The 18,759-nt window shown below is 34.8% G+C and overlaps 1 protein-coding gene across 1 annotated transcript; it reads right to left on the bottom strand.

The window, feature by feature from the left end:
* Positions 1-3,536: 3,536 nt before the first annotated feature.
* LOC145168677 (glucan endo-1,3-beta-glucosidase 14-like) lies at positions 3,537-5,134 on the bottom strand. Its single transcript, XM_079087423.1, has 2 exons — positions 4,922-5,134; positions 3,537-4,772 (listed from the first exon to the last, which is right to left on the bottom strand). Exons 1-2 carry the CDS (start codon positions 4,971-4,973, stop codon positions 3,688-3,690), a joined length of 1,137 nt encoding a protein of 378 aa, XP_078943549.1. The 5' UTR covers positions 4,974-5,134; the 3' UTR covers positions 3,537-3,687.
* Positions 5,135-18,759: the final 13,625 nt, after the last annotated feature.

Here is an 18,759-nt window from a genome sequence, read left to right as displayed (position 1 = left end):
AGACTTAATGACTTCTTGTGGTATTTACCCTTATAGCTATAGATTTATTTTACTTATACAATCATAAATATTAACACCGATGTTTAAAAAATTGCAAAATTACTTTTTGTTATACAATCATAAATATTAACACCGATGTTTTAAAAAAAATAATTTTTTTGTTATAATTTTGATTTTATGGTATCTTTTTAATTATAAATTACATTAACTCATTGTCCATGTGTTTTCTATCGTCTTTGAATTTTTTCTCATATCGTGGTTTGGTTTGTTTCGGTACTTGTCAGTAATCATTGTAAAATAATTATTTTATCCTTGTCTTATTTTTCTCAAATTAATATTATTTGTTTTTTTTGTTATTCCATATTGTGAAGTTGTTTTTTGTCCCCATAAATAAGTTGATTTTTGCAATATTAGTTTAAAAGACCGTAAACAAACCAAACGAACACGAACAATCATTTGTTCATGTTCGTTAATTTAAGTTAACCGAACAAACAAATAAACACAAAAGGATAAATGAATGAAATTTCTTGTTCGAGTTCATTCATTTAATAAATTACCTTGTTCGTGTTCATGCATTTATATTCGTTAAGATGATAAATGAACGAATATAACGATCATAAATTATCAAACATAAAAAATATAAATCAGCATTCATATCAAAAATTATAAAACTTGATATCAACACTTCTAATATGTTGTTCGTACTAACATTTACCAAATCAATAAGTTGCAAAACTTGAACCACACCGAAAAACTTCACTTTCACCCATTAATTGTATAATATAATATAATAAACTAACATAAATAAATGAATATAAGCGAATATCATGAACGTTCACGAACATAACTGAACGAATGAGATCACTGTTTGTGTCCGTTCATTTAACTAAACGAACAAAAAATATGTATTCATGTTTGTTCATTTAATTTGTTTATTTATTAAACAAATAACATAAACAAACTTCCAGCCAAACGATTCATGAATTATTCGTTGAACGTTGGGTTCGTTTACGGTCGTACTTCTCAATTTCTTATGAACATTTATTTATTTAATTCTTTTTTAAATAATTATTATTTAGCTTGGGCATACTACACACACCGTTTTCAAAAAAAAATTATAAATATGGAGTCTAAAGCCATATCTTAAAGGGATAATGATGAGGTCTATTCCTTGAGGCTCACAATGGCGGAAACGTGTGATGAAATGTAAATCCGTGATTTTGTTTAACACTGGTACTAGAAATTTATATATCTAAACAACAAACGACTCAAACATTGAAACAACAAAAATTGAATCAAGTTTACAATTACTTGTTATAGAAAACAAAAATTGCGTGTCATATTCAACTTCTATTTTGTTATTTATTTGATACATTCCAAGTTAAGATTGGTAGGAATATATATATATATATATAAATATATATATATATATATATATATATATATATATATATATATATATATATATATATATATATATATATATATATATATATATATATATATATATATATATATAGTAGGGTTCAATTGAGAAAAAAAAGGTTGAGAATGAGGGAATCATTCTCAGCCACACATTTATTTTGCCGCAAAACACTTAGGCGTACCGTCGGAAATGGATAACGGATAAACATCCAAACATGTTTCCTTAAACTATGATAATCATTACCTTAATATACACAAAAACATATTTTTTTTTTCGTTTTTTTATTTTTAGAAAGCAATTATTATCGAAAAATTATTTTAAATATATCAAAATTCATAATTTTTTATTCTCTATAAATAGACATCCATATTGATATACTTTTAAGATAAAATAAAAAATTTATTTTTTTTAGAGTTTCAGCTCTCGTTATTCATAAGTGAATAAAAAAATCTATCAGATTTTTATTACAGTATATTCGTTATTCACTTATGAATAAAACGTATGCGTAATTTTTTTTATAGTTTAAGTACCGTTCATATATGAATATGACACGCAATAAAGTTTTCTTACTTAAAATATATTTTTTACATCATCTTTCATCATATATTATATTTATATATGAATAAAACGTGTATTAGTTGTCGTCATATTTTATATTCATATATGAATAAAACATTTATCAGATTTTTGTTACAGTTAATTTGTTATTCATATATGAATAAGTAGTATAAATGATACTTAAACTGTAAAAAAAATTAATTATATATTTTTATTCATAAGTGAATAATAAATGTACTGTAGCAAAAATCTGATGCATTTTTATTCACTTATGAATAACGATAGCTGAAAATATAAAAAAAATAAATTTTTTATTTTATCTTAAAAGTATATCAATATGGATGTCTATTTGTAGAGAATAAAAAATCATAAATTTTGGTATATTTAAAATCATTTTTCGATATAAATAGCTTCTTAAAAATTAAAAAAACAAAAAAAAACTATGTTTTTGTATATATTAAGGTAATGATTAGCATAGTTTAAGGAAACATGTTTTGTTGGAAACACATGTGTATTCCTTATCTATTTTCGCTGGTACAACAAAGGCTTTTGCGGCAAAAATAAATGAGTGGCTGAAAACGATTCCCCCATTCTCAACCTTTTTTATTTTCTCAATTGAACTTACCCCTATATATATATATATATATATATATATATATATATATATATATATATATATATATATATATTTCAGTGTCCTCCATCAATATCAACTTTGGAATGGATCTAACAACTTCAACTTTCCACACAAATAATTGTGTTGTAATCCATTTAAAGACTTGGTGAAAATATCAACAACATACTCTTCCGAAAATGTTTACACCATTCTTATCACACCATCCAAGACTTTCTCATACTCTTCCGAAAATGTTTACACCACTCTTATCACACCATCCAAGACTTTCTCATTTACCAAATACACATACCAAAGTCCGTTTGGTCTAACGATATCATGAGTTGATAGATATAAAGTAGAAATTTGTTTTTATAAAGTAACATTTGTTCTTTATTTATCAATTGAATTTCACTTAAATAACAAAGCCCTTGCAATAACTAACCAACAGGTGGGAGTGGAATCCTAAAAGTGAGTTCTGAGCGCATGTCCCAAACTGTTGGTTTTCTTGATAATTTTGGCAAGGTTGTGGCGTTTGTTTAACTTTTTTTTTTCTTTTAATTGCACAGACATAAAAAAACATGTCTAAATGACTATTCACCATTCATCCATTCCATTATTTCAAATAAACCAAACATGATAAAGGAATGTAACTATTAATTCTTTTACCTTGCTCATTCTATGTATGCCTCCATGATGAGAGCCTATAGGTAGAAGTGCTAAATTTTATAAAGAAGGTTCAAAGTTCAAACTTTGCACCCTCTAAATATCGTTAAGTAATACTCCACGACATCTCCCATGTGATACAGGATCGGTGTTGTACAGTGGTGCGACTGATCCTTTTTACCTTGTTCATTCTTTTATTTTCTTGGTTATATTAATCCGCCCGCAATTGCATTCTATTGTAGCATATCTATTTTAAATAACAACAAAAAGAAAGAAAAATGAACAGAAGATTTGTATTCAAGGATGACTGCATATTGACAACAATTTTATAAATCCCAAATAATATCTCCCTGTGTCCTACAAACTTCACATCACGGTGTCCAATTTAATCCCCTCTTCAGACACCCGAACACGTTTCAGTTCTTCACAAAGATACAATCAGCACCAGAGCCGCAGCAGATATGGCATACATCAATTTCAAGGAAAAGACAGATGTCGCTGATGAAGGTACGAGTCCTGTGAACCCGATACTGTAAGAAACACTCCCATCTGCTTTAAACAGGCCAAAATTTCTCTCCGAAGTTGGCCCAGGCTTTAGGTTCTCATTGAACATGGCGAACACATATGCCTTCACCACCATTTTTGGTCTGTAAGGGGTACCCTTCTTTTTAAGCAGCCTTTTGCGCAAGTTCATATTGTAGGTTCTTGCATTTGCTAATGTAGCCGCTGCTTCATTTGGGTCACCATGTGAAGCCCAACCCGTTTCTGATACTATCACCTCCATCTTCTCAAATCCGGCTTTCTCCAATGCAGCATACGATGCATCAATTTGAGCCTCGAACATATTATCATAATGCAGTTTAGTTTTCTGATCGTAAACCCCGGGATTCTTCTTAAAAAGGGCATAATTGAGATCAATATGTTCAGGGTCACTAATGTATGCAAGAAAAGGGTAGGTGTTTATGTAAAACGGAGACTTAATTTGTGAGAAAAAATCTAGGAGCGGTTTCATGTAGGGAAGTACGGACTCCTTAAACTCGCCTGCTGATGGAGGGTATGAGATTTGGAAAACCGCAGCTGAGTGTGGGCTCGAGACCTTCACTTTGTCTGCTAAATTAAGCCGGACAAGGGCATTATGGACATTTTTCACGGCCGGAAGTAACACCTCCCAAAGTTCTTGATTACCGCCACCTAAAATTTCGTTTCCGACCGCGATACCGACAATGCGGGTCCCGGGTACGAAAGGCTCGACGTTTTCTTTCACCCAATCCATTGCTCGATCTTCGTTTATGCTTATGTCTGTTAAGAATTCGTTCCCGAGCCCAATCATTATCTCGATGCCGGACCCCTTAAATGCTTTGAGAACCTCGTGGTCAGCATCAAAGATTCGCGTGTTCATGATCTTGGATGCTTTCATAAGAGTCACCACGCTTTCCGGATGTGGAATGTTGTCAGCTATCCTCCCATAATTCACTCCATATGTACCCGTGAATGCGTGTGATATCACAACTGCCAACAAACGAAAACTTGTTAAATACAGTCATACAAGTCACCTGATATCTGATAATTATGTTCTGGTCATCAGATAGTAGATGACAGGAGCATTAATGCATTAATGGACGAAAAACTATAAGAGAAAAGGAAGAATTCGTATGTACGGTTAATCAAGACCGTAAAGATAAAGATGAAGCTTTTTCGAGTTGATGCCATGTCGATGAATGAAAGATTTGAGGGGGAGTAGATATGTAAGGAACAGGAGAGGGGGGTAGGAAGTAGCTTGTGATTTGGTATGCTTCTCCTTCAGGAATGCCATTAGAGTTGCTAATCAAAGATTCTCATGATGGATAAATGAAGGGCAAGTCGTAGGTTTTGGGTTTTGAGTCTTGAGTAAGCTTATATTCAAGATCATAAAATAAAAGATGCCAACCTTTCTTAATCCTTCCCCATCTTTAAAGTTAATTTTTTTTTTTCAAGAAATGTTTTGGTTACAAGGCCTAAAGTACGACTACATGTTCCTTTAAATTGACCTACATGCATGACATGTAAGTCAGAAATATGTTGGCCTACATGATGCAAGATAGTTTTCGCGTTATATATATATATATATATATATATATATATATATATATATATATATATATATATATATATATATATAAAATGTGGATGGACAACTATTGTGTGGATGTGTGGACAATGATATATATATATATATATATATATATATATATATATATATATATATATATATATATATATTGGTATATTTAAATGAGAACATTTTCTAAAATGAGAACATTTGAGAACATTTTCAAATTAGACTAATACAAAAGCCCCCACCCCACTATGACGTCTCTCAATCTCTTATGAACTTGCACCACCCACTTAGGCCACCAGACCATTACCGGAGTCACCGTCCGTTGTCGGAATCGTCGGAGTGTCTGAATCAGCCAACTGTTTCCTCTTCCTTTTCTCCCGATCTAGCGGTTCCCTCCATCTCCACTCGTCTTCTCGTCGGAAATAAGCTATCTCCGCCTTTCCTCTTCCTGAAACGCCGCCCTGATACACCTCCTTGAATCAGTCGTGAAACCACCTTGTCGGCAACCAACTCCCTCTCCTTTCCTCTCTCATCTTGTTTCATCAGCCACCAGATTTGATTTCACCAGATCTGAAACAGAAGGCCACAAAATCAACTCGTCGGAAAACCAAGTCATCGGAAACTACCCCTCTCTTATCCTCTCTGATCTCGTTTCACTGGTCACCAAATTTTTGTGTTGGAATGAAAATGGGATCATCATACACTGATACTTCACATGGAGGTGGAGTTTTTTGTGTTGCACACCAACAGTTTGATGAAAGTCCTCTTAGAAATTTTTAGTAATTAGGGACTGATTTGACGATGACAAAAAGCTTTGCAAGGACCTGTTTTAAAAAGTTCTTAATTTTGGATGAATTACATTTCGTTTGCCAAAGAGTGGCCGGTGGCATCACAAATCTGTGTAGGAATCTTTTATTCTTTTTGTTATTCATTTTGCATCAACTAGACTTGAACCAATGCTACTTTCTCTAAAAAAAATATTTGGTGATGGATCAATACTAGAAGATAAAATATATCAGTTTTTTTTGTTGGTCCATCTTATAGAAGTTTCTTTAATTGCTATGGAGGAGGAACTAATCTACTAACACTACTAGAAAAAAAGGCTTTCCTTGACAGACGAATTACGACGAACACTTGTGTTATGACAGACAAAAAATGTTTATTATAAAAATTTCAATAAAAATTTGTTGATTTACTACCGAGAACTAGGCATCCAGTAGATCAGTACTGTCTAAAAAAGAAAAATAAATAAAACACGCGTTAACGTTTTTTCCCCATCGTGTTTATTAAATAAAAATTGAAATTGATTATGACTTTCTCTCTCCAACCTTTCCCTTCCTCATCGACTCGCTCTGTGTATTCATCAAACAATCACACTAATCGCTCGGCGTATTCATCGTGAAGAGTCTCAGAGATATCGACCGACCACTCGCCATTGTCGCCGCTAATTACGCATAATGATATCGACCGAAGAATTTAGGGCTTCTTCTCTCGTACGCAACACCGTAACCACATTGTGATTTAGGGTTTCTACAAATTGAGGTATTAGTCTTAAACATCTCAACATTTTAAGCCTACAATGATCTTACTCAAAGGTTTTGGGTCTAACATCTTATTCATGGGCATTGTCATTCTTTTTTTCCTTATTAAAGAACTTAAGATAGAATTCGTGAGGCATGTGACAGATTTGCAATTTGGTTATGTTTTATGCCATTGTAGAATGGCTTAATGAAATATATGTCTCCTTCAATTGGTGCTGATATGATGATCGATCAAGATCCATACTTTTTTTATTTTCTCAAAATTAGATGCTTTTACCATAAAGCATGGTTTTGGGTCTGAACTCAAGAGTACAACAGATAATGTTTTATCTGCTTTAAAAAGGCATTCCACTGTTTCTCAACATAAGAAAGTTTCTAGCAAGAATTTTTTTGGGTGGAAACAAAGATTATACATCTAATAGTGAAATATTTGGAGAAAACAAATATGATCATCCTTGTTGCTAGAGCTTATCAATATCATACAACAATTGTTGCAGATCCTTCTACTATGTGGTGCACAAGGGCTTGGGAAACAACACTTGCACATGTGGCTGCTAGACATTGTGGACATCGTATGGTGGAGATTAATACTAGTGATGTCAGGTCATCCTCTACAACTGAAACCAAAATTCTTGATGTGGTTCAGATGAACTCTGTCATGGCTGATTCGAGGCCAAAGTGTTGGGTAGGTTATACCGCACATTACTATTATGATTTTCTATTCTGGGTAAGAATGTAATTTATTGAAATTAACCTTTTTTTCTCTTAGATAGTTAATGAAATTGATGGAGCTCACCGGTGATGGTAAAGGGATAGTGGATGTAATTTTAATGATGGTAAATCAAGCTTTTCTTTAACCTAATATACACATTTAATCTCCTAATATATCGTTTTATTATTTTTTTTTTCAGCTTTTCACACAAGTATGTTTATATGGCTTACAATTATCGATGCATACGAGATCTGATAGTGGGACAAAAAATTTTGTTAAACTGAACAATCAGGTAAGACATCCTCAAAGAAGAAGAGAAAGGATACTCCACTTTTAAGACCTGTAAGACCAATTTACTTATGTAGTTATGTGGTTATTCCATGGTTTACTCTTTCTTATTTATTTAATACACATGGGTTGTCTTTATTTACAGGCAATTTGTGTTTGCAATCACCTATATACCCCTGCCTTGAGACCATTGCGTCAAGTAACAAATTAACTTTTATCTTAGTTTATTAATCTTCATGTATTATTCAGATTTCAGGCTAAATTATTGACAACACATTTAAAAATTGCAGGATTCTTGTATTTGTTCGGCCAATAGTAAATCGTATTGTCAACAGGTGATGATTTACATAGACAAAGTAATTAAATGGTAATAAATCACAACTAATCTTAGATTTTTTGTTTAATATTTAGGCATAAGTGCATATGCAACAAATAAGTTATGAGGACAAGTTCGATTTCACTTACTGCACTGACCGAATATACTGGTACATTGTAGAAATATCTATACTCTCAACATATAGTTTATGCTAATAAAACCTTGATAGTGTAGTAATGGGAAAATATAGAAAAGTGGTTATCACTTAATCTATATTTATATATCTATTTTTTTTCTTTTTTTAGAATGTGACATACGATCATACTTGAATACTCTATAGTTCCTCAACAAAAAGAAAGAAATGCCTAATGTGGTATGTGGACTTCACCTTGTTTATGTTGGATTAGTGTCTAAGTCCATAACTATTTTGGTATGTACTTGACCCGATTATGAGCATGGTCCTTTTGGGTTGCCTTCACCATAACAATATGTAGGATGAATTAAGGAGAGAAAGGTTTAATTATGATTTATTAATATATTATAAGAATAATATATTAAAGGAGAAATCATATTGTTTAATTAATATTAGTCAAGAATTAATTAATAATTAATTTAGTGGCTAAAAGAGATTAATTAAACTTAGGGGACTGGATTTGTAATTATAAGATAATTGCAATTGGGCTATGGATTACCTAAATAATATAGGTTGGACGAATTCTATGGGAAGCCCACAAGGAATTCGTCCAAGAGATATGTTAAAGGAGTCCATGGGCTGCTTAGGGCTTAAGCAGCCAGATTAGGGTTTCCTAGTTGTAAATCCTAATAGCCTACATGTATATAAATGACCCTTAAGCCCCAAAAACGTGGACAAGTAATCCTTTAAGGTTTCCAGCCGTTTTTGGTGCCTCCTCTCTCCTCCCTCTTCATTCAAGTTGCTTAGTGGTGTTTGTGACTCCATTAGAGGTGCAACACTTGAGGCACTAAGCTTTCTGAAGCCAATCAAAGCAAGGATTGATTGTTATTGCTATATAACAATCAAAGGTAATTACTAAACCCTTATTTCAGTTCTTATTTGATAGATCTAGGGTTTATAACTTTGGATATTCAATTGCATGTTCATTAGACAAACTAGATCCAAAAGCTATTAGGGTTTGCATGTACACCATAGGAATGATGTATTGCTCGAAACCCATCAGTGGTATCAGAGCCTAGGGCTGTTTGTTAGTGAATTTGATGCTTACTTGATCGAAAATTGGCTGAAAAACGATTTTTTTTTTGAATTTTGGGGCTGGACTCGCCGAGTCCATGACTGAACTCGCCGAGTCCATGACTGAACTCGCCGAGTCCACTGGGTACTCGACGAGTCCAGTGCTGACTCGACGAGTCAACGAGTCTGGCAGCGTTTTTTTGGCGATTTTGTTGTTGTCTTGGCTTGGGATACTTACCATAAACGTTTTTAATTCATAAAATCCGTTTTTTTATTGATATTAGGTGATTATCCTTGCCAATATAGAAGATAATTGTCAAAATTTAGATAATCTTTTGTTTTATTAGATAAAGATTGATTATTTGTAATTTAGATTTGAATTATCTTGTGAAAAAGCTTCAATATTCCCCTTTAGGTCTTATAGTTTAAATTTGAACTTAAAAGTTTTGTTTTTTGAAATTTAAATAGTTAAACCCTAATGTTTTGAAAAGTTTCAAAAACTTGCCCTCAAGTTTTGGAATTTAAATTTTTGATTAAAAGTTAATTTTTGAAATATTTAAATTCTAAGCCCTAATGTTTTGAAAAGTTCAAAACTTGCCCTCATGTTTTGGAATTTAAAAGTTGATTAAAAGATTAATTTTGAAATGTTAAATTCTAAAACCCTCGTATTTTTGAAAAAGTTCAAATTGCACCCTTATGGTTTTATTTATTAATTAAGGTGTATAATTAAAGGAGATTTTATAAACCCATAAAGTTTTGGTTTACATTTAATTAAATAAAAGTATAATTTGTTAAATTAGACCACCTAGTATTTTAAAAGTATAAAATACACCCTTATAATATATGTAACATTAAAAGTCTAATATTATATATATATATATATATATATATATATATATATATATATATATATATATATATATGTATGAGTAAACAGTCAGTCTTACCGTTAGTAGGCCTCATTCACGAAGCTGGTCTATAAGGGGTGTTTAAGGAAATTTCCTATAAAATGGCGATTGAATGGGTATCCACTCTTACCCACCACACTCTTGACTAGTGGAGGGTCGTTAGCCGAACGGGTAGGATATGACGAAACCTTCCATTATAAGTATAATGAAGTACAAAGTAACTACATGCTTTTACAAATTACCAAATCTTAGTTACTTTAGGAAAAATGTGGAATTGTATGCTAATCCATGGAATTACACTTTGTACCCTTGTCGAAACGTTAGTGGAGCGTGTGTGGTTAACCGACACACTAATTTGGGTTTGACATTGGTGGCGAAGGGTGGCTCGATGTTTATCATAGATCAATGGAGCGTGTGTGGCTAACCGGCACATTGATTAGGTGATAGTAGCAATTGGGTGCACCACGTGATTCATATGGTTATTCACACCTTGTTTGTGATCCTCGGCATCCCAGTCACAAATAGAAGGGCATAATCGAGATTAAACATGCCATTGAAAAGTTCAATGAATCTCAAAAGATCTAGGAGTTTCAATTCATTTAAAACTTAAATTACTTTTTTTGTTTTTCATGGTGGGAATTGGTAAATCGTCATTTACCTACCTTCAAATATTCTGCAACTAGATTACGACATCCCTCTTCTAGGTTGTAGAATGTTGTGTTGGATCCTAGTCTTGATGTTTCATTTGGGTGTTACATCAAGGATTCTTATCAACTAACTTGAATTTTCTCCCGTTTTGTAGATGTCTAAATCTTACAATGCTCTTCCCAAGTCCCTTGGAACAAGCTTTCCAAATGAAGATGACGTTCCACGATACGATCAAGGAAATGAGAGTCATGCTTCACTTCCTCCACCTCCTCCAATTATTCTCCCTAACCCACAAGTTCAAAGGCCTGAACAGTTCAAGCTCACTCAAGCCCTATTGGCAAGTAAACACGAAGATGGGAAACCTGTGTGTGCACACGTCTTGGAGATAAAGTCACACATTGACAGGTTAAGGATGTTGGGTGTCGAGATTTCAGGTGAGTTGGCTGTTGACTGGGTTCTTCAGTCGCTTCCTGAATCATATAGTGAGTTCGTTAGAGAGTACTATATGATGAACCATGACGTGACCCTCATTGATTTGACCTATTTGCTTATAGCTGCTGAATCAACAATGATTTGGCGTGCTGATCAAGCAAATTTGTTTGGTGAATCAAACTCCCAAACTTCAATGGACATTGAAAATGGTGACATTGGAAATCCAGAAAAGGCAAATTCTGAGATAGTTCCTTGTGCCATTCCAAAAGAGTCCATTTGCTTTTACTGCCACGAGAAGGGGCATTGGAGACGAAGCTGCCCTGTTTACCTGAGAGATCTAAGAGATGGGAGAGTCAAGACGTATGGCTCTACTTCAGGTAAAATCTATTAACTAACTCTATAAGTTCCTATTCTTTGATTCTTAATACATGATGTGATAAGATTACATTTTGATGTTTTTGCAGGATCGAAGAAAAGAGAGGAAGCTTAAGGAAGAAGCGTGCTGAATCTGATCATGAAGAAATGGATTTCGATCGCATAGACTCGAGGATCAGATTTTTGAGCTGCTACTCTAGAGTTAGGATATAATGATAAGAAATATGAAATAGCATAGTCTTTCAGTTGAATTGCATTGTAAGGATAAAATTTTTTCCGCAATAAAATAAATTTTGATTTTGTCTTATTTATTTATCCTTGCAATGGTGTGTATGAAAAATTGATGTTTGATTGTTTCTATTGTTAGCAATAATGGATTCTTTATTATGTTATTTGTGGAAATGTCGAGAATTTGCCAAATAAGGGAAGATTCTCATCGCCCAAGTTTCAGTTGGACAGAAACTTGGAGTCATGCAACTTGGTTGCATGATGAATGAGAAACTTCATATTTGGAAATTAGACTAATTCTTTGACAAAGTGTCAAGAGAAGGACTAGGAGATCGAGTACACTAGGTTGTGCATTGATCAAGTCCACCATAAGAGTGTTAAAGATATTCGTCATGATTTACTAAAGTTTAGTAAATATGGTTATACTTATAAGATTAAGTATAATTCTGAGTTGATTGAAAGAGTTTCAATCAATAGCAGAACGAATATGAAGAATCAAGTAGGCAGAAAGATAAAAGTTTCTCTATTCTAAGAAGAAGGGAGAGTACCTTTTATTGTGTTTTATGATAAGTCTTAATGATTAAGAACCATATCTCAATTGATCCTCCAAGTGAGTCTTAGTGCATTTGTATGTCTAAGAAGAGGAATCGAGAATTGTAGAAATGGTTAAAATCAAGAAGTCAATCATACTTCGTTCCAATATCAAGTCTTAGAGTTATATTCCAAGATTGTGAATTGAGTGACAAGTCTTTAGTAGGTTTATAACACTCAACAAATGTGGAATTGGAAAAAGTCTTCTTATTCCTGCACATTTGAGATTGGTAAGTTGTGATGTCTTGGATAAGACAAATACCAACTAGAACCAATTATGTGAAGTGATAGTCTTGATAAAAACTACACTAACTCTTGAATATTTGTTTTGTCAAGGAATGTTTCTTGACAAGAGAATCTTATATGTCAAGGAGTCAGTGGGAGTCTTAATGGTCTTGAAAGGTTTCAAGAACAAATCAAGAGTTAAACCTAGTTGATCATCACTAGCACACGACTTGAGGTTTAAAGCCTATCGTGGATGACATACTCTTTTTCTGTGCCATTCCAATTGAGTTAATATGCATATGAGTTCTATGAGTTCTCATTTGAATACAAAGCACCTTGATCAATGGAAAGTACATTGATATGAAAGGGTGAGTTGCTTGGAAGACATGGTGGGCATTCATGTTACCATGAGGCAAGAAATCGAGATTGAGCACGTTCGGTCCATATGAGTTTGGATTTGTCGCAAACTTTGGTTTTGACAAATTCACATGGATAGGAACACAAACACTTTAAAATCTAAGTGTCATGAGGTTTCCCTCCTTCATGAAAATGATTGTAAGGAAATGCTTTCACTAAGAGAGATCTTAAGAAGATTGCAATTGTGAAAATTGTATTCTCAAATTCGATTATGATTACGGCATCCCTCTTCATAGTTCAAATTGTGAGATTGGGCAATTAGTCTGAACATTTGGGACTTAGTAACATAAGTTCTGAATTTCTTTAGACACACATGTGAGCTATCTAAGGAAAAGGTGTATGAGCTTACAAATCTTAGATAAAGGCTTATCAAAGCATTAGGTATTAGAAATATGAACTTAAGGAATTCAATAAGCATTGTTTTCTGGAAGTTCAATTGTTTTCTAAATACATGTCAAAGCTAGTGGGAGCATAAGTGTCACAATTAGGAATTTTGATGCTTTATAACAACAACAATGATAACATTTGTGAACCAAAAATGTGAAAGCATGTATGATGCTTATTCAATAACAACAAACTTCCATCAAACACTTTATACAAGCACTGCAAATAGTCAACAAAGAATTGGAAACCCTAGAAACCCCGGTTTAAGTCCATTTTGGATTAGGATTTTCTTATTTGGGCCTAATGGACCAATAAGCTTCCAATTTGACTATTTTGGGCTTAGAACTCCTATATGGACTCTAATTGGACCCACTTTCATTTATTTTAACATTTTGGGCCATAATGGGCCCAGAATGAAATAAAATACCCTAAGGGGGCCATAACAAATCTAATTAACTTAAAAAGGCCATAAGACTCATACTTTGATGTAAATTGGGCCCATATCTTGGACTTAAGCACAAAAAGCCCAATTTCTTTTCTTCCTTCCCCTTCTCTCGGCCCAACTACACAAATGGGGGGAAGAGTTGACTTTTTACTTGCCACCTCACAATTGTACATGGGGTATCCATGCACCCTTCCCATATTTCCAAGCATCCATCACTTCATACTCTCTTCTCCTCTCTCTTTTCTTCTTCGGCCGAGAACCATAAAGGGAAAGACACACACACACAATTCACTCAAACACTCTCAAAGAACACTCTTCCTTCTTCTTCATCAAAAATTTCGAGATCTAGGAGCTTTCAAGTAGGATTCTCCCTAAGAGTCATCATCTAAGGTAAGTTGATGCTTAAATTCATGATCTAGCTACTTCATTTCATCAAAAATCTCTTCTAAATCTATTCAAACTCATGATCTTGCATCTTAGAACACATCTAAGCCAAAGATCCACCAAGAAGCTTGTTAGGCCGAAATTTGAATCAAACTTCTTCCATTTTTCTTCTAAACCGAATCCAAAAACTCAAGGTGAGTTCATACCCCTCTATTTTCGGTTTTCATAAGTTTTATGGGGGAGAATACAAGTAAAATGTGTAGATCTATGTGTATGTGTATGCGATGTATGATTTTATGCATGTATGTGTGATTTTATGTGCTTATGTGTTGAATATGTAAACAAAAAGCGAAGAAAACTTGAGATCTATGGCATGAGTAAGAAAACAAACAAGAACTAAGGTATATTACACTAAACAAGTCAAGAAAATTACCCTCCAAGATTATGATAAACATATTGTAACATAAAACTAATTTTTGGGCTTAAATTGTCAAATAAACAAAAGTTGAGTTAAAAATTGCCATTCACGGTTTTCTTAAGGGTCAAAAGAGTCAAATCAGTTAAAACAAATGTTTTTATGAATATTATGCTCTTCAAAGGACTTGAAATGTAAATATTAGCTTAATGGGCTAATTTTTGGGCTTTTCGGCCCATTAAGCCCAAAGTTGCGAAAATCATGACTTTCAAAGGGCTGAAATGATAAATTCTTCAAAACAGGGGATAAAAAGTTAAACAAAACTATTTCAAGGGTTAAAATGCTTTTCTTTTCCAAAAAGGATAAAAAATGTAAAGTTTTTGGATTTTGGGCCAAAGTTGTAAAAATTGCGAAAAGTTTGGACTTTAACCGAAAAACACTTGTTGGAAGGTCTGAAACTGCCAAAGAATAAGTTTTGAGCTAAAAATATCATTTGAACAAGTCTATGATTCAAAAGTGTCAAGAAAATGGTCTAAGGGTTTAAAATGTCTTTTCTTTCGTATAAAGGACTAAAATTGTTATTTTTATTAAAGAATGGCTGAAAAGGTCAAACCAATATTTTGAACCAATTATTTTATTTTAAGATATTTGAGTCAAAAGAATACCAATTTACAACTTACGAAAACAGAATGAAGAATATACCTATATTTTTAAAAACATCATTATAAACAACCGAACGGTCTCGTGCCGATCCAAAAATAACAATCGTTCAATCAAACCTTCCAACAATTATGCAATACCTAAAACAAGTAAACATTCAAACTTTGGGCTTGAAAGTTCCAATCATGCTAGTTAGACCTTTGTGATCCATTAACATGACTGTTGGGCCCAAGGGATAATGGTAACCAATGTTATTGGGCCTTCTATGACCCAATTCCATATTAAAGGGACCTTCAATAGCTTTTAAGTGCCATTGGGCCTCAGTGGCCCATTAGCATTGCTAGTAAGGTCCAAGTAATCAAATGCGAAATGGGCCATCGTGTCCTTCGTATACCCAACAGCCTAAAATAACTCACGGAAGTAGCAGGACTTTGTATTCCTCTTCTCCTCGTTTGCTAGGCTTATGTGTAATCAAAGTAAACAAATTCAGGTCGTTAATAAATAGTAATCAAGGTGGTTTGGATTAAGTGAGTAATAACGGACGACACCTCTATGGGTCGTTCGTAGTTGGTAGTTATAACTAGTCATTACCATGCATGGTTACAACGACTCACAAAAATTTGATAATATCCGACACCACCCGAGTAATCAAGGAAGGGTAATCAAAAATCATTTGTTGTGGCGGTGTAGCAATTCGTAAACAAGTATATTTCGCGTTATCGGAAAACATCGGGTTTTTCGAGGAAATCAACACCACTCACTTGAAATTTCTATAACTATAATACAAAACTCCCTTTTATATACACGTTTTGAAATCATTCATGCATCAACTTATGGATCTTCACACTTTGATAAACTATTTCCTTTCAGAAAATATCGGATTTTCTGGGTTTTACAAACTACACAAATCATTTTTATCACAACCTTGCTTATGAACTCACCAACATTTCATATGTTGACGTTTTTCAAAATAAATTGTATTCTCAGGTAACAGGTAAGCTGAAGGGTAATATCAAGTATGTTAGGATATTATGTTTTGAAAACTCTCAAACAATTTAGGGTTGTGGATGTGTAATATTTAAAACAATGTACTGGATGTGAACAATATCAGTTGTAATGTATTGATGCATGGTGATGTTTATGTTATGATTCATGTATATTCATTGTGATGATATTCAATTTAAGGCACGCGAGCCCTCAGACGTTTCCGCCGTCTGGTTTCGGGGGTGTGATAGGTTGGTATCAGAGCTCTGTTTATAGTGAACTTGCATATCTAACCACACATTGATATGCAGCTATAAACCAAAGAAGGACTAAAACAACTCTGAACAAAAGAAAATAAAACACAACGATAAAACATCTTTACTTGTGCGATATAGGAAAAAGAACATACTACCAAATCAAATAAAATAATGCTGACATCTTGGTTAAGTCGGGACTGTTCTTAGTTGTAGTAAGGGGTGGATGTAGCCTGATCAACTACATTTTCTCCGAAGTACAACTATTACATACCCTGGTGAAAACCTCGATGGTCTGTAGACCTAAAAACATACCCCTTTGTTACCAAGAAAAGAACATCAACTCAAATTACATAATAATTAAAACATCTTAGGAATAATGTTAGTACATTTATATACTCTCGCAGACAGTATGGCCGGCTTCCATCACCCCGGAGATCCGTATTTCCCTAATCAGGGAAATAACGGATGGCTGGAGGAGGAACCTAAAGAAGACCCTGAGGAAGGGTCTGAAGAGGAACCTGAGGCGGACCTGCCGAGCCAGTGGAGGTCCTGGAAGAAGAAGAAGCCGAAGAGGACTTCAAGGAGGAACCTAGCGATGATGATGATTCGGACACAGAGTCCAAAGTCATCAACCCCCTTACCCGACTAGGGTGCCCGCTCACCGGATGGGCCCGACTGGCCCTACACCCCCCTGGGGTATCGACCTTTGGAGGTGGAGCAGACAGCAGGGACAGCGACCTCCATTTGGCATGTCACGCGAGTTCTACGACTTGAGGGAGGGAGGACCAGCTGATCGCGCGCTTCCGGTCATGGTGAGACGATTGCAGAACACTGGCGACCTAGCTCAAAGCACCGTCGATCAGATGCACCAGATGCGGGCTAGAGTTGAGCGTGCAGAACAGGAGACCCGAGAGGTTATCCGAGAGTTCCACATGAGACAGGTGAGATGGGACACTCGCCTCCGAGACGCGGAACGACAGGTGGCTCGCCTTCAGGGAGCATCCACTTCTTCAGCACCACCCCCTGGCGCATCCCACCACGACTAGGACTAGTCATATCTATCCATAGTATTATGCTTATGTGACCTATGCTATGTACCATCGACTCTATGTTTAAGTGATTACACTACTCATAGAGCCGTTACGCTGCCAAACTTGCACCACTAATGTGTGCTCCTTCGAGCAAATTTTCATGTAACAAAAATACAGATAATATTAATGGAAAAATTGGTGTGTTCTATTGTGATGTTGTTATCTGTTATGATTGTATGTTAACATGTGGAACCACTTAAGTATACACAATACACCTAGTTTTTAGGACCACAATCTCACAAAAATCATAGGCGCTCAACATCTTTCCGTTCCATGACAGAAAGATGCCCCAACGACCAACCCGTGGAAACCCTGGACCAACCCCACCCGAAGTCAACTCAGCTGCATTCCAAGCAGCTGTATCTGCTGCGGTTACTGCAGCCATGGTGCAAATCCACCAAGGGAACAATGGTGGAGTCAATGGACAAGGGGCTGGAAGTTCGAACAACGGAATAAATCAAGGACCTACCAAGACATGCTCCTACAAGGACTTCACCAACGCCAAGCCACGAACCTTTAATGGCACGGGTGTAATGATAACCCTAAAGAGATGGATGGAAAAGGTGGAATCAGTATTTGAGATATGTGAATGCCCCAAGGAGGTGAAAGTGAAGTTCGCCGCATGCACATTCGTTGACCAAGCTCTCACTTGGTGGAATGGACATGTAGAGGCCATGACTCTCCCCGTAGCCAACGCTATGCCGTGGGCGGAGTTGAAAGAAATGCTGATGGCTGAGTACTGCCCGCGAGGCGAAATTCAGAAAATGGAGCAGGAGTTATGGAATCTCACCGTCCGAAACTCCGACATAGATGCATACATATCAAGGTTTAGCGAGCTGTCATTGTTGTGCCCTGGCATGATTACTTCAGAGGGAAAGAAAATCGAACGA

This window comes from Lactuca virosa, chromosome 4, assembly GCF_052849685.1.
Source record: "Lactuca virosa cultivar CGN04683 chromosome 4, Lactuca_virosa_CGN04683_v6, whole genome shotgun sequence".
NCBI lineage: Eukaryota > Viridiplantae > Streptophyta > Magnoliopsida > Asterales > Asteraceae > Lactuca > Lactuca virosa.
The sequence above is the reverse complement of the archived record's forward strand: the minus strand, read 5'-3'. Positions and strand labels throughout refer to the sequence as shown.